Below are 25,876 nucleotides of genomic sequence, written 5' to 3'. Positions count from 1 at the left end.
CTTATGGAGTAAATAAATTGAAACAAAACTTGTGGGAAAGAGACCATAAGTTGCTGCCATCAAGGAAGCAAAGTTACCATGGTTTGAATGTCATGTCATTTAGACATTTGCTATTGATCATTTGACACATGTAAACAATAAAATAAAATTTTCATAATTTCATGCTGATGTCGCACTGGAACAGCTATGCCGCGTGGTATTAAAAAACACAACCAAGTAGCCTATGTGTTCTTCCAGACTATCCTCTGCATTTATACGAAATTTCATCAAAATTCGTTTTGCAGTTTAGGCTACAAACTCTAACAAATATTCATCTAAACTTTCGCATTATATTAGTACTTAATGTTCTTGTGCGGCTTCATCCGCATGAAATTATTAAGATTTTATTTTATTGTTTACATGTGTCAAATTATCAATAGCAAATGTCAAAATGACATGACATGACAAACCTTGGCAATCTTTCTTGATGTTGGCAGCAACTTATGGTCTCTTTCCCACATTACGGTTTATATCCAAAATATTTACCCCCGAAGTTTAATGGCGTTAAAATATATAGCCTAAAGTGTAAGTGTAGGGCTTTTCATATATTATTCGCATATGTCAAATTATCAATTGCAAACGTCAAAATGATATGACTTGATGACAACCTTGCTTCCTTGATGTTGGCAGCAACTTATGGTCTCTTTCCCACATTAGGGTTTATATCCAAAATATTTACGCACTAAGTTTAATGGCGTGAAAATATATAGCCTAAAGCGTGACGTAAGTGTAGGGCTTTTCATTAAAAAGAAAATTATTCATAAATATGCTGTATTTGCTGACATCTTAGGCAACAAAGAAGTGTGTGTTTACGCTTTATTATAATAGATGACATTTGTAATCCTAAAGTCTTTCTTAAAAAAAATTTTGACTATGACAAATATTTTTTTATCAGATATTATTACAGTTCCAATGTATCTGTAGATAAAGGTTTGGTTTTTACGTTTTAATACAATATCTAGAACATAATAGAATGCGATAAAAATGGATTTTGGACTTCGAACCTCGACCGTTACAATTAATTCGATAATGAAATTTGGACATGAACACGTCTTGGTATGATATAAAGTGGCAAACGAGCAAGCCTGAATCCACCGAAATGGAAAGCGACCATACCATTTGCCAAGATTGCCAAAGTTTGCCATGTCATGTTAACAAGCACGGGAACAGCTAGTTACAATATAAAACCAATTTAAACTTGATCAAGATAAATAGAGTTATCAGTATATACTATAATTGGAATATTTTTACAAAAATATACCCGATAAAACAATCATTTATTAATAACGAGCTGTTGCCCGCGACTTCGTCCGCGTGGTATTAGAAAACATACGAATTATATAAATTACAAAAAGCTACGTCTCCCGGGAACCGGACATTTCTCTGGGATGAAGCTTATCTCATGTGTACTCTAAACTTTGTTTTATATCTGTGCCAAATTTCAATAAGATATGTTGAACCGTTGCAGAATGATCGAATGAACATGAAAAACTAAATTAATGAATCCCACGGGAACCGTAACTATTCCCGGGATAAAAAGTAGCCTATGTGTTCTTCCAGACTATCCTCTACATCTGTACGAAATTTCATCAAAACCCGTTTTGCAGTTTAGGCTACAGACTCTAACAAACATCCATCCATCCATCCATACATCCATCTAAACTTTCGCATTTATAATATTAGTAAGATAGTAAGATTTCAAGTCATTTTTTTACAACTAACGGTTAAGAACGTGCACGCTTTGACTAAACCGCACTACTCTGCGATTGTCGATTGTTTTGCTCTTCAATTGTTTAGTTACCCACCTAAAAATCGAGTTTGTGCGCATCATAGGGTCCAAAGAACGTTATCTATTTACCAGCCTAAGTTTTTTTACATCTTAAGATGGCAAACGAGCAAGCGGGCCATATAAATCCGCTAACTGGCTTAGCGACTGCCCATAGACATTCCGCAATAGCGATTACGTCTCCTACCCTTAATCGACGGAGGAGAATACGCACATAAAGAGGACATAACTCTTATGTCTCCTGGATCAAACCCACACATAATTTTCTTAAGGAAAAGGACCTCAAGTTGGGTCTACAGCACTGGTCGCGGACGTAAGCGATAGCGTGCTTCTGGCCCCAGCCTAATGCGTTGGAGGAACTAAGGGGTTTAGTAGGCATGCAACATTATGGGGAGAATCCCACATAACTATCACGTTCCACTGGGCGCATACTCCGCGCCCAGTGGAACGTAAAGTAAACGTAAAGTATTCCCCTCGGGCATAAAAAAGGGTCTCCACCACATCAGACGAAACGCGGAATTTCTTAGTAAAGGAAATGGATTTAGATACATTTTGTAAAATATTCACCAATAAGCTATCTGTATTGATAAAACGTTAACGTAATATAACATAACATATGATATAAAAACACCCAGTCATTCTAAACAGCATATTATAGGCAATTCATACAACTATATATTTACATAATTTTTGTCACGTCATGGTGATATTGAAAACATCGATTCGCGAAATCGATGCGTTAGTTGAATGGGAAATATAATTTTAAATCGATAAAGAGATAAAAATCTCGATAATTAACGAGTTCAAGGAACTTAATAAAAGGAATGGCGTCTTGAGGGTGACTGAAATGAATATTAGTATGGAAAGCAGCGCCGTCTAGCGAAGAGGGCGACTAAAGTTTGTAACCGGCCAGTTATACTAAACATACTCTTTGCCACATGTCAAAATAAAACGTTACAATTTTTCTTATCAAGTTAATCTTTTTTTTTCAACTTAATATTTTTACTGGATTATAATAGTGCTGCTCTTGGATATTTTAGTGTTTGAGAAATTGAGAAGTAAAAGGTTAGCGTATTATGCGACGAGAGGATGACATAAACCAGAAAGTGTTAAGATTGAATTATGTCTACTAGAAAAGACCGAAGAAAGTATGGATTATGGGATTTTATGGGAGTGGATTCAGTATATGGTAGGGTAGGACTGGACTATGACTCAGATGGCTAAAATACCAGAGTCCAATTTACTGTTATTTTTGGTATAACAGGTATGATTAAAATAAATATTAAGATTTCAAAAACATCGTGACAAATGATAACGTTCGTCACGATGATTATTTGGAACAATATTTTGGAATCCAAGCAACAAAAATGCTTAATAGATAATTAACCACAAAACAGACTTCCGTTGTTTTCTTTAGCGGGATAGTCTTATCCATATTTCGTTAACTATCAAGGATATATCAAAGACAAGTATTTCGATTATCGATAGATAAATCGACAATATCAAAACATAGAAAACAGTGTGGAAATCGCTCTTTATTAATAAAAATTCAAAAACATGCCGGGATTGACATCTAACATGTTAGGTTTGCCAGCTTAGAGAATACGCACATCATACTAATATTACAGATGGATGGATGATTTTTAGAGTTTGTAGCCTAAACGGTCGAACGGATTTTGATGAAATCTGGCATAGATGTAGAGGATAGTCTGGAAGAGCACATAGGCTACTTGCATTTGTTTTAATTCCGCGCGGAGTCGCGAGCGAAGTCTTTAAATAAACGCAATTGTTGTACGATTGTCGATTGTTTCAAAACAACCGTTTAGTTGCACAACTAAAACATAGCCGCATCGTATAAGTTCATAGGAATCAGTGAAACAGTTTGCCCGGAGCTTTCTAAATCGAATATCATGGTGGTTACTGGAATGTCAGGTATGTAGTTAGCTGGTTAGTTGTATATGTCCCGTAGTGTCACGTACAATTGTTTCAGGCACTTATGTAATAATTTCGCGTGGTACTAAGTACGTGTCTTATCACGTACGAATTCGCAAGTTTGCATGATTGTTAAATTCGTTTTAAAAATTCAACAATCACGGTGATGCGAAGAAATAGAAATAGAGCATAAAACTATAAAAAAAAGGAAAAAACATTCATATAACGGAATCAACGCCATTCCATTATGAAAATAATAAAGTTTGCGTAAAGAAACTTGAGTAAATGAAGAGAATTACAGCACGGGCGTTTTTATAACGCGCGTTAACCGCTTATATAATAATAATAATATAATTCAGACATCAAAGATCCATAAGGTGTTAGTTTAAATTTAAAAATTAGTGTTAGTAAGAAAATTAACATAACTAATATAAATTACAACAAACTCATAATTACACTAGCCTTCATGTAAGTGTATCCAACGAGCTATCATCGCAAAATCCCATCTGTCTATCAGTGGAGCCATCATCGCCGAGTCCCATCTGTCCGCGCACTCAGAACGAATACATTTTCATGATTCTTTATGCGTCAGCGATTTTACATGACCCAATATCGGAATGTAATTTGAGCATTATACGAACGAAATGTGATTTTAAATTTGTATGAGCATGACAAACCACTAACGTCGAGCGTTAAAAAAACGCTAACAAGGATTAATGTTTGATAATTCGATTGAAACAGGAAAAAAACATGTTAAATTATGTTTTATCATTTTTTTTAGAATCTTCCAGATTAAGTGTAGTTTGTGTTTTAAATATTGGATAATTTAAACATGAAGCAATAATATGCAATACTTTTGATAATGGAATGAATATTTTTATTGCAAGAATTTATTATTGAAGTTTTTAACCTGCGGATAACACTGAAGGGTTTGTATCTTTTTTAATTCCAGTCAAATGTATACGTTAATAGTACATCTAAAGCTTGTAGGTATTAAATCGCATAGATTAAAAACTTATACTCTATGACGTTTGTCGCGGGAAAAGTAAATGTCACGCATATCATAATATAAATATTATCTTAATAAAAAAAACTTACCATCATACAGATTGTAGTATGAACTGAGATAGTCTGGATACAAAACTGGATTTAAGTATGGAGATATTGGGTAATAGGTTGGCGTCGGATAAGTATAGTGTGCGACTGACAGATCCATTCTAATCTCTGATTATCTTTCCAATCTTTAGTTCAAAGTTATCTATTCTTCTCTCTTTTGTTATAGTTTATCAAGTCGCTGTCTGCTGTCAACTGATTTCGTTCCAAACGAACAGCTTTTTTTGCAGAACTTGAAGCCGCTTCATGCGCGATTAGTTAATCATTTGTCTTTATCTATTTCAATATAAAAGAAGGGGAAAGATAAACCTTTATCTAATACGTCATCATTCGTTTAATTCATGTTTACAAACATTTTTGATTCGATTTTTGAATTTTGACGTTTGTTATATCGTTCGGAAATTTCTATCGTATAGCAAATAAAGTTAATCAGTTAAAACAAATATTGTCTTCAGTTGTAATACCTCTTCAAACAAACCACTCGACTTTCCTTTGTCTTGGTATTACGTTATCTGTTTTTCTACCAAAATAGACTTTGCCCTTATCCTTTTACGTGGAAAATTCAAATAACAATATCGTATATTCTGTATTTAAAAGACCAGAGACAAAAATTATATCTTTTAAGCACTGATACAGGAACTTTTGTTAACGAATCGCAAGTCGTTCTCTGTCTTCTTAAAGCACAACAGAAACGGCATAAGCAGAAGCAACAATCAGAACTATGCACCTTTCTTGTCTTCACCATACGTTTATTCAAAAAGTATGTCATATGTAGGCTTTTAGTCAACGATATAAGAAAACGTCCAAAACACAGACAGGAAATTTTCAAAATTCAACACTCAATATCAAACTATAAATAATTTAGTATCAAAATTGTCCACAACACTTAAAAATTCTTTAGTTTTACAAGTCAACACTATAATTCACTTTTTAAAAATCTGCATCACAAATAATCTATACACATAAGAAAAAATTCCCATCTTGATAAACAATAAAGAATCCAAAAAAATAAACAAATTTAACACGAAATGCAATTTCCGAACGCAACCTATTACACAAGTGAATTAAAAAACGAAATTAAAAAACAAAAACGTGACAACTGACGGCGCGCGTAATCAAATATGGCGGAATGCAATTCACGCGGGCAATTAAATATCTTGTAATGCAAATAAACTCTTATCTACAGTAAACTAAATATAATATTAAATATTAACTAGATTTATTCTCACAGCTCCGTCCATTTTGGCGGGCGTTTCATACGTTAGCGGTAAATGACTAAACATTTTGTCGAATGACGAATGCTGGGTCAAAGAGATAAGATAATATTTTACTAACTCATATTAATGTTTTTTTATTTCAATACACCATGAACAGCATTATATTGCACAATATATTTTATCTATATAGATAAAAGTGTAACATGATTATTAAAAATTCAGATTACGATTTGAAACTCCGAGAATTAATGACTTACAAATATGACAGAATTATGAAACTTATCTACGAGTATATCCATACTAATATAATAAAGCGTAAACACACACTTTGTGGCCTAGGATGTTAATTACAGCATATTTTTGAATAATTATTTCTTTAATAAAAAGCCCTACACTTACGTCATGCTTGAGGCTATATATTTTAACGCCATTAAACTTTGGGGGTATATATTTTGGATAAAAACCCTAACGTGGGAAAGAGACCATAAGTTGCCAACATCAAGGAAGCTAGGTTGCCATGGTTTGATGTCATTTAGACTTTTGCAATTGATAATTTGACACATATAAGTAATAAAATAAAAATTTTCATAATTTCATACTAATGAAGTCGCCCGGGAACAGCTAGTTTTACAATAAAATAGGGACACCAAAGTACAATCACGGAAATACGCAGTGTTCTACAAACGACGGGAAAAAAACTGATTAGGACCAAACTTTCAACACATTCAAAAACTGTTTCCTATTGGATATAGTCCAATATTTTAAAAAATAAAAAATAGTCAAACGATTGCATCTTTTAGGATGAAAAACAGACATATTCCGATAGCACAAAAACATCCCGCGACAAAAAAGTCTCGGAAAGATCCTTGTACGGTAGAACTTGTATCAAAAAAATTTAGCCTGACTAACTAGATTTTCTAGAACGAAACCACGATATTATAACCTCTCATCTTGTCCAAGTTTGTACAACCTACTCATGGGAAGAATCAAATGTCACTTAAAATTGATTTATGGCCGGTTTCCCAGTTACATTTAACCATTCGTTATTATTATTGGTTCGATTAGTTCATTGTCAATGACACAACTTGGCAATCTTGCTTCCTTGATGTTGGTAGCAACTTATGGTCTCTTTCCCACATTAAGGTTTTTATCCAAAACATTTACCCCCTAAGCTTAATAGCGTGAAAATATATAGCCTAAAGCGTGACGTAAGTGTAGAGCTTTTTATTAAAAAAAATATTATTTAAAAATATGCTGTAATTGCTGACATCTTAGGCAACAAAGAAGTGTGTGTTTACACTTTATTATAATAGAGACTTTTACCAGTAGAGTATTTTAACAGATTCTTATAAGAAAATATCATAAAATAACATCCGAAACACACAATTAGCACAAATACACGCGTACCTTACTCTATGACGTAGTGTTTGCACATGATTTAGGTGTGGCAAACATTTGAACAAACATTGGAGATTACATCACGTGTTATAAAACACGCTACTTGTGCTGCATCTCTTTCATTCTCCTTGTAAAAGCAGAGACAGGAATACATTGTGTATTGATTGGGGGAAATCCGCGGCTTAGTGATCAAAATTTGAATTTAGAATTGGAACGATTTCGAATTCGATTTTTAATTTTTATACATCATTCCTATTTTTAAATTAAAAGTAAAATGTTCTAAATTCGAATTTGACATTTAAAAAAACAATTCTACAAATTTAGTCAAATGCATTCTTTCTTACAGTTTTGAACTTTGATCTTTTTGTAATATACATTAGTAGTTATTTCAATGTTGAAATAATAAGATAAGCAAAGATAAGAAGCCCTTGGGAATATCATATTTAAATTTAGTTCAGTAAATACTAGTTTTTGCTCGCAATTTCGCGTAAAAATTAAAAAAAAATAGCCTATATTACTCACAGATAAATTAACTTCTAATGGAGAAAGAATTATTTAAATCGCTTCAGTAGTTTTTAAGATTATTTATTACAAACAAAAATATAGTGATAGCGTCCGTTTTAACATCTTCACACTGTAGGGCGTACGTACTCTACGTAATACCACGACCACACACGACAGGCGTGAAGTGTGAGCAATTCCGCGTACACTCTGATGAGTGTGGTGGCCTAACTTTAGTCCCTTTTCTTTCTCACTCTTCTTAAAAGAAACAGATGGGAAGGAAAGTGGACTTGACGGCGGACACATATAGTAAGGGGAAATATCCTCTTATATGGGTCTTCTCCGTCACTTAAGGGTAGGCAACGCATCCACTATTGTGAATGTCTATGGGCAGTCGCTTCGCCTTCGCTTCGCGCCAATTGGCCTGCTTGTTTGCCACCTTATTATATAAAAAAATATACAAATCATTCTTAATATTGGTTTGAAAAAGTCCCTAGAGTTTTATCAATGAAAATGCATAGATAGAAATACGATAAATTATTTTTTTACGATTTAAATTATTGTAATTTATTATTTTGATTGCGTGACCGACAAAAATTATCTCCTTAAATACATTAAGTGATAAAATTTATTAATAATGATAAATATTACATTATATTAAGAACTAAAAAAATACTTACACCTAGCCTTAATAACACGATTGGGTAAGATACGAAATGAGTATATTAGAGGAAGTTTGAGTAGCCCCAGTGGTAGAGAAGGTAAGGAGTAAAAGGTTAGAGTGGTATGGACTTGTTATGAGAAGGGATGAATCGCATGTAACAAGAAAGATGTTAGTTATGAATGTGGAGGTACATCGGTAGAGGTAGACCCAGAAAGAGATGGATGGATTGCGTGAAAGGTGACATGATCGAGAAGGGAGCGATGACTGAGATGACAGATAGAGTGCTTTGGAGGACGAAAACCCGGTGCGACCTACGGGAGTAGGATAAGGCAGGGGAGATGATGACCTAGCCTTAATAAAATATCGATTAATGGTCGGTTTCCAGCTGAAAATCAGCGCAGTAACGGCCTGCGCCGTCATTGCATTAGTTGAGCTTGCCACCTTTTGCCACATTTCTTTTATTAGCTCTAAAGTTTTGTGTACGTCTTATTTTTTTTTGTCGCAATAAAAATCCTATTTGTTAGTTAAAAGTCCTAACTAAAAATAACCGTTCGTTAGTGTTTTTGGTACAACTTCATGATATGCGTTTCCGAAATAACTTGAGTTTTATTCCGTTGGAACTTGAACCTATCACTAATGAAGCACTAGGTAATGATTAAACAAATGAAAATTTAGCAACAAAAAAGTATATTATTAAGTTTCGTCCGCGACTCCGTCCGCGTGGAATTAAAAAAATTTATGTGCTCTATCCGACTATCCTCTATATCTATACCAAATTTCATTAAAATCAGTTCAGTCATTTAGGTGACAAGCTCTAACAAACATCCATCCATCTTAACTTTCGCATTTATAATATTAGTATGAAGTAATATAATCTTAACTAAAAAGACAATCTAACTAATATCATAAATGTAATAGTTTGTTTGTTAGAGTTTGTAGCCTAAACTACTCAAACGGATCTCGATGATTGTCAAAGATGTAGGTAGTCTGGAAGAACACATAAAAAATCAATTTTCCTTGTGAGCGCTGTAAGCCTGTCATTTGTATGTTTTATTTTTATATCTACAGTACATTTAATTTGCTTGTGTACTTGAACATGCTATTCCAAAAACGTACACATATACTTTTGATACGTAACTATTTCCAAGTTACGGTTCCCGTGAGTTATATTGAGTTATTTCATATTAACTCGTAAACTGCAATAGTTCCACATATCTTATTGAAAGTCAGATATAAAAGAAACTATGTAACACATGGGATATGATTCAATCTCAAAATGTCAGGTTCCCGAAGAATAAATAGTTTTTTAATAAATTCGCGCGGACGATTGCGCGTGTGTCTATACTAGTATAAAGAGGAAAGATTTGTATTTTTGTATGTATTGAAATAACTTAAAAAATACTTGACCATTTTCAATTTCACCATTAAAAAAGCTTTATTATCATTAACATAAGCTATATATTTACTTTATTTTTTTTAATTTCCCGCAGGTTATATCGAAAATAGCTAGTAATCCATACTAATATAAAGAGGAAAGATTTGTATTTTAGTGACCGATCTCAAAAAATCTTTCACCGTAAAAACCTACGTTATAATTAACATAGATATATATTTACTTTTTTTAATTTCACGCGGAATAAGCTATAAATCTATACTACTATGATAAAGCGTAAACACACACTTCTTTGTTGCCTAAGATGTCAGCAATTACAGCATAGTTTTGAATAATTATTTTTTTTAATAAAAAGCCCTACACTTACGTCACGCTATAGGTTATATATTTTCACGCTATTAAACTTAGGGGTAAATATTTTGGATAAAAACCTTAGTGTGGGAAAGAGACCACAAGTTGCTGTTAACATAATGGAAGCAAGATTGCCATGGTATGACATCATGTCATTTTGACATTTGCTATTGATAATTTGACAAATTTGAACAATAAAATGAATTTTCTATAATTTCATGCGGATATAGTCGCACGGGAACAGCTAGTATCTTAATAACAAGTTAAAACTTACCTTCATTCATCGCCATATCCATTAATTGTAGATCTTCGTCATTAAGTATGGCTTGTAGGAAGCCATCTTGGTTCGGTGGCGCCATCTCTGCCCCAGTGTTCTAAAACAAACGGTAATAATTAATTAAGAAAAAGAATAAAATATACACAACCTTACAAATAAACGCGATAAAATAATATATAATATTAAATCAGCACAAAAACTTTGCAACATAATAAATACAAAATAAAAACGAGAAAAAAAAACTATTTATAATCAAAACTAATAATTGATGACAAAAACAAATTGCCGAGAGAAAAAAAAACAAACATTAAACATTTTTTTTTTATAACATAAGGTGGCAAACGAGCAAGCGGCCACCTGAAACCGCCAAAATGGCGAAGCGACTGCCCATAGACATCCGCAATTGCAGCGTTGCCTACCCTTATACGACAGAGGAGACGCACAGAAAGAGGATATTTCCCCTTCCTATGCATCTCCTCCACCGATAACATATAAGACATTCTACCCATGTGTTGCAATGCAGAACTGATAGGCTCTCTGCTCAGCTATATGTTAGTCCCGGGGGGTAAAAACGCTGATATTCTACAAAAGCCTTTGCGTCTTCCGTACGTCAGTATAAAGTCAAACTTAGAATAAATGAGTAAACAGTATTAATATTTGCTTATACTCAGTTTAAAGTTTTTTATAATAAAAGGCGGCAAACGAGCAAGCGGCCTGAATCCACCGAAATGGAAAGCGACCGCTGCACAAACATCCGCAATTGCAGCGCTGCCTACCCTTCAACGGAGACGCACATAAAGAGGACATTTCCCCTTCCTATGCGTCTCCACCGTCAAATACACTTTTCCTTCTCATCCTTTCCTCTTAAGAAAAGGGTGGAAAGGGAAAAGGACTAAAATGAGGCCTCCGGCACCACACTCATCAGTAAGCAGAATTGCTGCCACTTCACGCCTGTCTGTGGTCGTGGTATTGCGTAGAACCCTACACTACGAAGATGTTAAAGCGGGCTCTACCAATATAATAGAGTGAAGATATTCCAAAAGCGTGTTAATGTATTGGTATTGTAAAACAACTAGCTGTTCCCTTGCGACTTCATCCGCATAAAATTATTAAAAAAAATATTACATGTGTTAAATTATCAAATGCAAATGTCAAAATGACATGACAATGTCAACCTTGCTTCCTTGATGTTGGTAGCAACTTATGGTCTCTTTCCCACATTAGGGTTTATAGCCAAAATATTTACCCCCCTAAATTTAATGACGTGAAAGTATATAGCCTAAAGCATTACGTAAGTGTAGGGTTTTTTTATAAAAAAAGGAATTATTCAAAAATATGGTGTAATTGCTGACATCTTAGGTAACAAAGAAGTGTGTGTTTACGCTTTATTATAATAGTATACATATATAAGCAAGATTTCTAAAACATTTCTCAAAACAACACTATTAGATATCGCGACGTGACTGTTCGCCGAGCACTAGAGCGTACATATTTGAATAGATGTATACTTTACCTGATAGTACAATGCATCGTGTTGTTGCGGATGGTGGGTAGATTCGACTTTGTAAGCGCCATCTAGCGGAGCTGCTCCACCTGAGAACAAGAAAAAAAATTACAATCGAGACTATCCTCTACATATATGACAATCTAGATCCGTTCAGTCTAGGATACATAAGTTTCTCGCGACTTTGCCCGCGTAATAATAATAAAACATAGCCTATGTTACTCAGTGATAACGTAGCTTTTTAATGGTGAAAGTATATTTAAAATCGGCCCCGTAGTTTTTGAGTTATTTCAATACATACAAAAATACAAATCTATCCTCTTTATAATATTAAGTACGAGCTGTTACCCGCGACTTCGTCGCAAGGTATTAGAAAACATGCAAACTATATAAATTACAAAAAGTTACGTATCCCTCGGGAACCGTAACTGTTTCCGGGATAAAAAGTAGCCTATGTGTTCTTCCACACTATGCTCTAAACCTGTGCCAAATTTCATTGAGATCCGTTCAGCCGTTTAGGCTACAAACGCTAACAAACATCCATCCATCCATCCATCCATCTAAACTTTCGCATTTATAATATTAGTAAGAAGTAAGATATAAAAGAGGCAATAGGATAACTATTGTCACAAAACGCGATTTATTTTAATCAGTAGAACCTCGATAACTCAAACCTCGGTAACTTAAAAACCTCTATAACTTCAAATAATATGTTCGCTTCCCATCAGAGCCCAAAACCTCTACAACATAGACCCTTGATAACTTAACATATTTTGGACTTCTTATCGAGGTTCTACTGTACGGAATATCTTCTTTCCGAGTTTCAAATTTGATATGGGGGTTATATCAGTCAAGTTAGAAAACAAAAAGGGAACATACTCGTATCACGCTATATAAAAATATTATTTTGATATTTTTCATATTTCTCCCCTTTAGTAAAAAAAACCCAGTAAAAGGTACACTTAGAAATTTTATAATTCAATTTAAAAAATCAAGCTTTTAAGGGTTAAGTACTTGACTTGTAATCTACAGGTCTTGGGTTCGAATCCCGCTGTACCAATGTGATTTACCCGACGTTCTTACGGTGAAGGAAAACATCGTGATGCACATATCAGCGAAGAAATTCAAAGATATGTGTGAAGTCAACCCGCAGTGCAAAAAAAAACAAGGCAAAGAACTAGAAAAAATACTACAAAGATAACAAGTTTGTGCCAAAAAGCATAGCAGCAGGAAATAAAGAAAAAAAACCCGCAGTGCAGGTTGACTATGGCCTAGTCACTCCTCACAATCTTACCATAAGCTTCAGGATGTTTATCAGGCACTGGTCCAATCGGTGTGTGGTAATTCGGTCCATACCCGGCTGGAGTCCCATGAGCACTGGAATTATAGAAATAAAATCGTCAGGTTTAGGGTTATCTGAATTCTAGCCAAGAGGTATTTTTCACACATTAATTATATTTCTAGTATTCTCAGTAGTCGGAAATCGGACAGGCTATAACCGAGCAATAACAAAGACAAATGTACAGATAACCAAAATCAGAAGACTGAAATGGCGATGGGCGGGACATATGATACGAGGACACAATAAATGGAGCAAGAATGTGACAAAATGGTATCCTAGAACAGGTAAAAGGAAAAGCCGGCAAACGAAAAGATGGGATGACGATATTAGACAAGTTGCAGGTGTAACATGGAGGGTGGCAAGAGAAACAAGCGAGTGGAAAAGGTTGGAAGAGGACTATGTCGATTGGCAAACAGATCTACAACAAATAAAAAAGAATCAAATCCTAGAGTAATAAAGTGACTGTATAGGAGTTTATAAGTAATAAGAAAAATGTACAAAAACTTTGTAAAAGGATCTGAATTAAACGCTATTTTATTTATTTATTTATTTTAGTTAATTATATATCGATATAGATATATATGTATGTTGAGGCAGTTTTTTTTAATATAATAGAGCATACTGTAATTCTAGTTTTTAGAGTTAACAGTAAATAAAATATTTCTAAGTTATTTCAAAATTGTATGCTGTTTTTTTTTTTGGATTCTTTCTTCGTAATAACAAATGTCGGTTGTTGTATATTAGATGTCATAATGTAGTTTTTTGTGCCAATAAAATCCTATTTATTTAAATATGTTTATTTTTTTCAATTAAAACCAAAGATCTTTAGAAATATTTAGACGAGACATTCTATAAAATTTTATTATCAGGTTTTTTACTATTTAGGTACTTTATGATTTTGAGGAACTATCAATAGATGGCGTTAATGAGAGGTTTAATTAAATGCCAGACGAGATTGAGGTTTTAGGGTGGAAGAAAGGGATACAATGGTAGAGCCCGCTTTAACATCTTCACACGAATGGGCCGGCTCGCCCCCAGCAATACGACGACCGTCGTTTCGTCTGATAAATGTGGTGCCGGAGGCTTAATTTTAGTCTCTTTTCGTTTCCATCCTTTTCTTTAGAGGAAAGGATGGGAAGGAATGAAGTGAATTTGACAGAAGCAGACGCATAGGAAGGGAAAATGTCCTCTTTATGTGCGTCTCCTACAATGAAGGGTAGGCAACGCTGCAATTGGGGATGTTTGTGCAGCGGTCAGTCCATTTCGGTGGATTCAGGCCGCTTGCTCGTTTGCCAACTTATATTAAAAAAAATGGAAAACACTGTTGTATCTTACCTTATGTTATGCGGATGTTGGTAGTGTTGATATTGCTCCGGAGGCGGAGGGATGGTAAGCAAAGACGCCAGATCTTGCCAACGCTGGGGCCGCGTCTGTAAGTGTTAAAACATCAGGTTGGTAATACTGAGCCTATGTAGGCTCTCGTTAAACGGAATAACTTACAAATAAATAACGCCTAGTCTAAATTTACTAATATACTCGTAAATGAGAAAGCTTAGATGACTATTTTGTAATATATGTTGACGGAAATGTATGAAATCCGTCATTGTACAATATTACTAGGCAATGTATAACTCCTAAAATCGCGTATTGATAACCCACACTATTTTATTCATAGAAAACATTGTTTTCATGCCTTGTTTTGCGATTTTAGAATTCCATAATTTCTAGCAAATGTTTTTACCGGGATATGAGTGTATTTAATAATCTTTGAAACATATTACAAATTGCCAAAACACCTTCGTTATTCTATACTCTTCCTAGACAAAGTATACAATTCCTAGTTATCACACATTTCCGGTAACATATACAATACAAATCTTTTCTCTTCATTTATTTACTAACCGTGACTCCGTCTGCGTAAAAATTAAAAAACCAAAAGTGAGTAGTCTATGTACTTCAGATTTTTTTTAATTCAGACCGATCCTATACTAATATTATAAAGAGGATAGATTTGTATTGTACATGTATTGAAATAACTCAAAAACTGGGCCGATTTAAAAAATTCTTTCACCATTAAAAACGATATCACTATGTAACATTGGCTATTTCCATTTTAATTATACGCAGACGGAGTCGAGGGCGATTGCTAGTCTATTACTATTATAATAAAGCGTAAACACACAATTTGTTGCCTAAGATGTCAGCAATTACAGAATATTTTTTAATAATTCTTTATTTAATAAAAAGCCCTAGACTTACGTCACGCTTTAGGCTATATTTATTCACCCCATTAAACTTAGGGGGTAAATATTTTAGATAAAAACCCTAATGTGGGAAGAGACCATATGTTGCTGCCAACATCAAGGACACAAGATTGTTAAGGTATGTCATGTCATTTTGACATTTGCTATTCATAATAGAACAAATGTAAACAATAAAATAAAAAATTTTCAAAATTCCATGCGGATGAAGCCGCACGGGAACAGCTAGTTTAGAATAAACAGCCTATTAGGGTGTAAAATAATTAGAATTTCAAAATAGCGAACACCATAACCTTAAAAAGTTGATTGGCATTTCGTAATAGTGAAAATTCACATGTGCCCGTCAAATTGTGTTCTGATTGTAAAATGCTAAAATCATTCGAAATTCACCGTTAATTCGACATATGTCGATAAAAATTAATATTTACAAGTGATATCCAATATAGGTGGCGTCGGTGGCTCAGTGGTTTAAGCACTTGACTTGTAATCTACAGGTCTTGGGTTCGAATCCCGCTGTACCTGTGATTTTTGAATTTTCATATGTACATAATATACCCGACTTTCTTACGGTGAAGGAAAACATCGTGATGCCTTCACATATCGGAGAAGAAATTCAAAGATATGTGTGAAGTCGACCAACCCGCAGTGCAGCGTGGTTGACTATGGCCTAATTACCCTAATCTAGGATAGGCTCCGAGCCCCTCGGTGGGGACATATAGTGAGCTGGTGATGATGATGATGATGATATCCAAACGACATGGTGGTCGCATTAATTTTCAGCCCTCATTCATAGAAGCGTTTTTTTAACGCGCGTTAAAAATACGTTGTGATAGAAACACGACGCTAACTCGTATAAAAGTCAAATTTTGAGTCTTAAAAGGCCTCTTTTAGATAAAAGAAATTGGAAAGGGATGTTTTATTCGTACTAATATAAAAACAAAAGTTTATGTATGTTTGTCATTTCATAAATGGTTAATCTATCATCATCATCATCACCAGCTCACTATACGTCCCCACCGAGGGGCTCGGAGCCTACCCTAATAAGGGGTGAGTAGGCCACAGTCAACCACGCTGGCCCACTGCGGGTTGGTTGACTTCACACATATCTTTTGAATTTCTTCGTCGATATGTGCAGGTTGCATCACGATGTTTTCCTTCACAGTAAGAACGTCGGGTAAATTATGTACGTATGAAAATTCGAAAAATCGAAAATCACATTGGTACATGGCGGCGGGATTTGAACCCAAGACCTGTAGCTTACAAGTCAAGTGCTTAAACCACTGAGCCACCGGCGCTCTTTAACCTATACTAATATTATAAAAAGAATAATTTGTATTTTTGTATGTATTGAAATAACTCAAAAACTACTGGGCCGATTTAAAAATTCTATCACCATTAAAAAGCTACATTATCAGTGCCACATAGGCTATGTTTTTTTTTTAATTACGTCGCGAGCAGCAGCCAATATAAATTCTAGTTACCAGTATACTTTTTAATTTTTCAAACATCAATACTGGCATAAAAACAAACACTACATTTACCGTTGGCAGAACGACGCGTGTTGTCTTTGCTCTTACCAACTGTATGTCAACATTATCGTCTACAAACTCGAGCAGTAGAAACTGTTTTTACTTTTTCTGTATCACGCGAGATTTTGTACCAGTAATGTGAAGCCGTTACTATAATGTGTCTAAATAATTTAGATCAGTTTGACAATTCATTTGAAATTTAGTAGAGATGGGTTGTGTAAAATCAGTCATGAATCTTATCGATTTTCGATTTTTATTCTTATAGAAGTTGGAATCGATAGATTTATTGTTTTAACTAATGAAATAAAAAACACTGTTTTCTCAAATTAATAATGACCATAACAAATAATGAGAGTAAATAAATGTTTATTACTACTACAGCCGTACGTAATCGAATTGGATTTCGCTATTATTTCTGTCATCGCTAAATTCTCTACACTATAATCAATACTAGAATTGTCCTCTAAATTAGTTAATAAGAAAATAATAATTTTAGTTGAGTTTGTTAATTATTTAAACCGAATATCGATAGTTCATAATTGTTCGCTGCGTGTTTGTTTCGTCACTACGATACCTGTCTATTAAGTATGGCATTTGACTTCATATAAATTAAATTCGGTACTTCATATGCGTCATTTATCAAACTAATCTAAATTATTTAGACACACTATAGTTTGTCTAATTAAGATTAGTTTGATAAATGACGCATAGGAAGTATCGTAGTGACGAAACAAACACGCAGCGAACAATTATGAACTATAGATATTCGGTTTAAATAATTAACAAACTCAACTAAAATTATTATTTTCTTATTAACTAATTTAGAGGACAATTCTAGTATTGATTATAGTGTAGAGAATTTAGCGATGACATAAATAATAGCGAAATCCAATTCGATTACGTACGGCTGTAATAATAAACATTTATTTACTCTCATTATTTGTTATAGTCATTATTAATTTGTGAAAACAGTATTTTTAATTCATGAGTTATAACTATAAATCTATCGGTTCCAACTTCTATAAGAATAAAAATTTTCCTTCCCATCTTCTCTCTAAAAAGGGTGGAAAAAATTAATAGCTTGTTAGTGTTTCGTGAATAGGAACACGTCAAACTAGACTAGAATGTTCTCCAAGCTTCAGAGATGCGTTAAAATCTACATCAGAGTTACGGAGTTAATTATATAGGCCTCTGTGATGCCACAGTCTATTACAGTAGTACCATTATAATAAAACTGACGAAAAAATATTTGACTGATATAAATGTGAAAGTTTAGATGGATGTTACAGTTTGTAGCCTAAACTACTGAACAGATCCATGATTGTCATAGACATTTTTATTTTATTTAATGCTAGTACTGTTTTCCTTTATATAACTTATTTACTTGTTGTATTTTCTCTGACTGCTGCACGTGATGGGCACCACTGAACTGTCGCAACGCTGCCCTCCGGGACAGGCTGAAAACCAGCTCCGCATGGCTTAGGTCATGCGGTCCACACTGAGCCTGCAGCCCATTGTTGTCGATTTAACTTTTTTTTTTATTTAGCTCATAAGAAACTGTTTTTGTGACAACAATAAAAGTATTTTTATTATTATTATTTTATTTACATGTAGAGGTTATTTGGAAGTACTTGTTTTTGGTTTTTCAACGCGGACGAAATCTTGTACTAAATAATACTAAGAGAAATTCGTTAATTACATAATCCTGTTTTGCTTATAGATCTTTTTAATTTTATTATTTATATAAATATTTCGATAATTCGTGTAAAATTGATTCGTTTTACTGTGAGTAAAATTCTAAATAGAATCAAGTTTTTTGGTGAATAAATCTCTACTAATATAATAAAGGGTAAATTTGTAATTTTTCATTTAAAAAATAAACTAAAAACTAAACAAATTAAAAAAAAAACATACATCATTAGAAATAATTAAATCTCCAATTCCATACAGATTACATTTGAATAATAAAAATCATATTAATACAAAGTTATACATCTGTGATACCTACTCTGTGACGTACACGAGAGCAGCACTGGACACGGTAGCTTACGAACAAATTACAAATACCACATTATAATATACAAAATCCACGCATATCATAAAGAAAATACATTTTTACCTGAAACAAGAGGATAATGTTCTTGTTATCCACAATTTTGTTCACAGAATTTTAAACATATAAACTACTAGCTGTTCCCATGCGACTTCATCCGCATTAGTTTTATTATTATTGTTTACATTTGTCAAATTATCAATAGCAAATGGCAAAATGACATGACATGATAAACCATGACAACCTTGCTTCCTTGATGTTGGCAACAACTTATGGTCTCTTTAAATCTTATCTTTTTTTATATACAAAAAGGTGGCAAACGAGCAAGCGGCCACCTAAATCCGCCAAAATAGCGAAGCGACTGCCCATAGACATCCGCAATTGCAAATACGTTGCCTATCCTAAATCGACGAAGGAGGAGAAGCACATAAAGGGGATATTTCCTCATCCTATGCGTCTCCACCGTTAAATCGACTTCCCCTTCCCATCCTCTCCTTATAAGAAAAGGGTGGTAAAGCGTAAGGGCCTCAGGCACCACACTCATCAGACGAAACACGAAATTGCTTCCACTTCACGCCTGTCTCCTGTGTGGTATTACACCGGGCGAGCCGACCCATTCGTGCGAAGATGTTAAAGCGGGCTCTACCACTGTCAAAATTAATCTTGAAGGCGTGATATTATGGTCATGGTATTGTACCGGGCAGTGGTGTGTCGAGGCCTAGTCTAGCCTAGGTTCTGCCCACACGTGTGTAGTACATTTAATTACAAGTGGAGAAGTACTATGACCTTGGTAGTTCTCAAGGTGGTTTCAAATGATATGGTGTTTGTATGCAATTTTAAACACGCAATGCTGTAGCCTATGGTTTTAATAAGAGCGGTTAATTAACTATAGAGCGTTTTTATTTATGTCCATAAATATTAATTTTCCTGAATATTATAAATGTGAAAGTTTACATAGATGTTTGTTAGAGTTTGTAGCCTAAACGGCTGAATCACAATGAAATTTGGCATAGATGTAGAGGATAGTCTGGAAGAACACATCGGCTTCTCACTTTTGGGGCTATACACTAAGGCCCCTGTCGCTCACCATTTCGGTGGATTCAGGTGGACGCTTGCTCGTTCGCCACCTAATATTATAAAAAAACATCCATCTAAACTTTCGCATCTATACTATATAATAAAGCGTAAACACACAAAATCTTTGTTGCCTAACATGTCAGCAACTACAGCATATTTTTGAATACTTCTTTTGTTAATAAAAAGCCCTACACTTACGTCACGCTTTAGGCTATATATTTTACGCCATTAAACTTAGGAGGTAAATATTTTGGATAAAAACCCTAATATGGGAAGAGACCATAAGTTGCTGCCAACACCAAGAAAGCAAGGTTGCCATTGTCATGTCATTTTGACATTTGCAATTGATAATTTGACACATGTAAACAAAATAAAATTTTCATAATTTTATGCGGATGAAGTCGCACGGGGACAACTAGTTTATAATATTAGTAAGTAAGTATAATTAGTAACCTATCAACAAGTTTATTCGCTTGGTATATTCTTGTCATTTAGCGAAAACTTCATCTGCCTTATTTGACCTTCATTTTATGATTCCCATGACTTTAACCTTGAAGTCTCAAGGTCACAGCAAGGTCCAGTAGCATGTAATTTAATAATACCATAATAATCCGCCAATTTGTCAACAAAAACCTCAAATTACTGTTGATGTGTCTCTTTATCCGTTTGGCACGCCATCTTGTTTTTTGTCAAAATAACTATTATTATTGTTTTTTAAATACGGTTTCAAATCTAGGAACTTCCCTGTTCTTTACTAATAACATGCTTCAATTCATGTTTAATTAATTACCAGCTTTCGCCCGCGAATCCGTCCGCGTAGAACAAAAAAGTAAGAAGCCTAAGTGTTCTTCCAGACTATCTTCCATATCTATACCAAATTTCATCGAAATCCGTTCAGCCGTTTAGGCTACAAACTCTAAGAAACATCCGTCTAAACTTTCGCATTTATATTAGTATGATTTGGCGTATAATTTATTTAAAATAAACACTAACAGCATAATAAATTTAAAAGATTGTGTGTTGACCGTTGACTAAACTGGCACAACTGTTCAGTCTCGCTTTGATTCCTAGTTATTCCTAGTTATACAACTAAACAGTTGACTGCGAAACATTCGACAACCGAACAGTTGTTCGATAGTTTAGTCAAATGTGTTGACTTCTGTCAAAGTGTAAGCGCTTCCGGTGCGAAGTGTTAGATTCTACGAGTATTCAATATTCGGCTGGCAGTACATTTAGTAAATAACTAGCTTTCGCCCGCGACTCCGTCCGCGTGCAATTAAAAAAAAGAAAAGTGAGTAGCCTATATGTTCTTCCAGACTGTCCTCTACATCTATACCAAATTTCATCGTAATCCGTTCAGCAGTTTAGGCTACAAACTCTAACAAACATCCATCCATCTATCCATCCATCCATCCATCTAAACTATCACATTTATAATATTAGTATGATTCTAATCTTTACTATTACTACAAAGAGGAAAGATTTGTATGTTTGTATGTATTGTAACTAAAGAACCATTGGGCCCATTTTAAAAATTATTTCACGTTTAGAAAGGTAATTTTTCTGCGATTAACATATTATTTTTATTTCACGGGGGACGAAGTCGCGAGCATCAGCTGGTTTTTATAAAATTCTGACTTTAATCTTGGATAAGTTCAAAACTTTTTTGATACAAAACTCACCTGATATTCATGAAAATCCATATTAAAAAATTACAAATAACACCAAAAAACTTAAACTAAATTAAAAAAATATTGCACTTAAAATCAGACTGTCCACTAAAGTGGTTTATTGCACGGAATTAAAAAATCAGGTACGTTTGACGTTTAAATAAATAAAAAAAACAAATGTCACATTATGAGTTCTTTTGGCGCGCTTTGATTGTTTTTGGTTTTCGAATTCCCTCGCGTTCCATATTCTAAAAACGCGCGTCCCGCGTCGCGATGGAAGCGTCACTGTCCGGCGTAGTGACCGCGGAAGCTGTGTTTTTATAACGTACGTTTTCGATAACCAGTTATTGGAATGCTATTGCAAATAACTGTTACATTTTCATAGTATTTTGAATTATTCATAAAATATAGTACACGTTTATAGTATTGATCACTGTCTTAAATCACACTCAAATTTAACAGTGAAACTGACAATTGAAATTTGTCTAGATACGCACATTTCTAACTGAACAGTTAAACTGACTGTTATAATTTTGTTACAATTTATACTGATCAGTTCATCTGACAATGATTTTGTCTACACACGCACAGTTTATACTGAACAGTTCAACTGATAGTAAAAAAATTGTCTATACACGCACATTTTTAACTAGACTGTTTAAATGATAGTTAAAAATTCTGTCTATATACGCTTTTAACTGCACAATTCAACTGTTAATTTAAAACACAAAACCATAATTTTTTTATTAAGAATAAACACACTAACATTCTAAACATTTTTAATTATAATATTCTTTTTAACTCTAACATCCACATTTTAACATAATCAGTTATTTTTCCTAATAAATAGCGTAACGTTATAACGTTAAACGTTATATGAATAACAGTACTAACAAGCCGTTGTTAAAAACACCTCTTAACAGCAGTGTGAAATCGCCAGAATCGCTAAAGTGGCATACCGTCATTCGATAACGGTTTTATTTTAAGAGGCTACATCTCGTGCTTTCATTCTGGCCGTAAACGTAATTTAATTAGTTAATAAATACTGTTTGTTAATTTAAAAAAAACTATCCGAATGTTGGCCTAATGATGAATGTGAAACAATAATGGATAAGATACGAAATTAGTATATCTGAGGAAGTTCAACAGTGGTAGAGCCCGCTTTAACATCTTTGCACGAATGGGCCGGCACGACCCCAGTAATACCACGACCACACAGAAAACAGTCGTGAAATGGAGGCAATTCCGCGTTTCGTCTGATGAGTTACTTCTTTACCTTGTTTTTTGATTTTTTTTTACCTATATGAGAGTTACGAGTATGTCTGAACGCCAGTATGCCAGTATCTACCACAAATTGTTTTTTATAGAGACTTGGGAAAAATGTCAGTGTTCCTTAAAAGCTACAATCTTTTTAACATTTATAAACGAACTGCGACAAAAATCGATAAAACAAAAAAAAAAGAAGAGATAGTAGTCTATGTGTTCTTCCAGACTATCTTCTACATCTATACCAAATTTCATCCAGATTCGTTCAGCCGTTTAGACTACAAATTCTAACAAACATCCATCTAAACTTTTGCATTTATAATATTCGCGATTTCGTCCGCCTGATATTAGAAAACATACGAACTATATAAATAACAACTACGTATCCCGGGAACCGGACATTTCTCGGGGATAAACCTTACCCCATGTGTACTCCAGACTTTGTTTTATATCTGTGCCGAATTTCAATAAGATATGTTGAACCGTTGCAGAATGATCGAGTAAACATTAAAAAACTAAATTAATGAATCCCACGGGAACCGTAACTATTCCCGGGATAAATAGCCTATGTGTTCTTCCAGACTATCCTCTACATCTATGCTAAATTACATCCAGATCAGTTCAGTAATTTAGGCTACAGACTAACAAACACCCATCTATACTTTTGCAATTATAATATTAGTGAGGTTTCTTAAGCATATCTTTCTGTCCATACTTTCATCCGTTATAAGCACATTCAATCTTCGCTTAATTTCTGTACTGTATCTTACTTTCTCGATCTTGAAAACATAACTGTATTCCTTATTTGTAAACTAAACGATATTTAAAACCGCTACATCAATACGAGCTTTCATTTTTTGTTCATTATTCGATTTAAGTTTTGCTAATTTTTTTTAAAACATCACATATCACCGGCTCACTATACGTCCCCACCGAGGGGCTCGGAGCCTACCCTAAGTAAACCAGTGCAGGTTGGTTGACTTCACACATATCTGTGAATTTCGTCGCCGATTGCATCACGATGTTTTCCTTCACCATAAGAACGCCGGGTAAAATATGTACATTTGATAATTCGAAAAATCGTAAATCACATTGGTACAGCGGGATTCGAACCCAAGACCTGTAGATTACAAGTCAAGTGTTTAAACCACTGAGCCATCGACTTTTTATAACACAAGGTGGCAAACGAGCAAGCGGCCACTTGAATCCGCCAAAATGGCGAAGCGACCGCTGCCCATAGACATCCGCGATCGCAGATGCGTTGTCTACCCTTATCCGACGGAGGAGGAGAAACACATCAAGGGGATATTTCCCCTTCCTATGCATCTCCTCCGCGGTCCAATCCACTTTTCCTTCCCATCCTGTCCTTTTAAGAAAAGGGTAGTAAAGAGAAAGGGTCTTAAATTAGGCCTCCGGCACCACACTCATCAGACTGTACACGGAATTGCTTCCATTTCACGTCTGTCTTCTGTGTGGTCGTGGTACACCGGGCGTGCCGGCCCTGCAGTGCTAAGATGTTAAAGCGGGCACTACCACTGTTGACAAGGGACCAACATACCTATGACTGCGACTTGCGCGAAAAAACATAGTATATAGAGAGACATAGATATAGAGGAGGTATCTTACTAATATTATAAATCAGCTTTAGTAGCTTTAGTGCGCATATAAGCTCGTAGGAATCAAAGCGAGACTAAAAAGTTTTGGGACAGTTAAGTCAAAAGTGTCCGCGCCCTAATCGAGACTTGTATTACGTCTTATTTCCACTGGCGCAGCCACGTAAATATGACGCGTTAAAATCAATATTACATACAGACACTCCAATTATAAATACTAGCTTTCGCCCTCTAATCCGGTCACGTGGAATTAAAATAAACAAAAGAGAGAAACAATTGAGATCCTTTCAGTTACAAACTCCAACAAACAAATAATCTTTTGCATTTATAATATTAATAAGAAGTATTGAAGAGGTGCGTGCGTAGTATGGACATGTTATGCGACGAAATGATGGGGACATAAACCAGAAAGTGTTAAGAATGTATGTGGATGGCTACAAAGGTAGAGGAAGACCGAAGAAAGTATGGATTGTGTTGCAGAGGATATGCTTAAGAAAGGAGTGGATTCAGATATGGCTGATAGAGATGTATGGAAGAGCAGCACATACTGTGCCGACCCTCTGTAAGGGATAAGGGCAAGTGGATGATAATATTGAAGAGGTGCGTAACTTAGCAAATTCGTCATACTTTGTATGCGTATTCCAGCGCGTATTAAAGTAATCTACGCTAAGGGTTACACTCAGTACTAAATATGAATATCGAAGCTTCAACATCATTACAATTTAAACATAACAGAACATGCAGCGGTAAGTGGAAGAAAGTCATACGGTACAGTTTACTGTCGCAGTGCATGCTAAAAGTAGGTCGTTATGCGAAATAACCAGTTCTTAGGAACGTCTTTATTGAGACATTAAAAAACCCGTACGCTTAGTGAAAGATGGTATGACGTC

The 25,876-nt window shown here is 34.6% G+C and overlaps 1 protein-coding gene across 6 annotated transcripts in view; it reads right to left on the bottom strand.

Moving 5' to 3' along the window:
- The window catches only part of LOC106105947 (segmentation protein cap'n'collar-like), a 115,932-nt gene that overhangs the window by 10,181 nt on the left and 79,875 nt on the right, over nucleotides 1-25,876 (bottom strand). For 5 of the 6 annotated variants that reach the window (XM_013286452.1, XM_013286451.1, XM_013286447.1 and 2 more), the window contains 4 exons: nucleotides 14,853-14,947; nucleotides 13,470-13,552; nucleotides 12,185-12,264; nucleotides 10,669-10,768 (listed from right to left, as the gene is read on the bottom strand). In XM_013286452.1, the coding sequence (XP_013141906.1) occupies nucleotides 10,669-10,768; nucleotides 12,185-12,264; nucleotides 13,470-13,552; nucleotides 14,853-14,947 (358 nt within the window). The remainder of the gene's footprint in view (nucleotides 1-10,668; nucleotides 10,769-12,184; nucleotides 12,265-13,469; nucleotides 13,553-14,852; nucleotides 14,948-25,876) is intronic. The other variant, XM_013286450.1, reaches the window with a different exon arrangement.

Source organism: Papilio polytes, unplaced genomic scaffold (assembly GCF_000836215.1).
Source record: "Papilio polytes unplaced genomic scaffold, Ppol_1.0 DF822622.1, whole genome shotgun sequence".
NCBI lineage: Eukaryota > Metazoa > Arthropoda > Insecta > Lepidoptera > Papilionidae > Papilio > Papilio polytes.
This window is presented reverse-complemented; position numbering and strand designations above follow the sequence as displayed.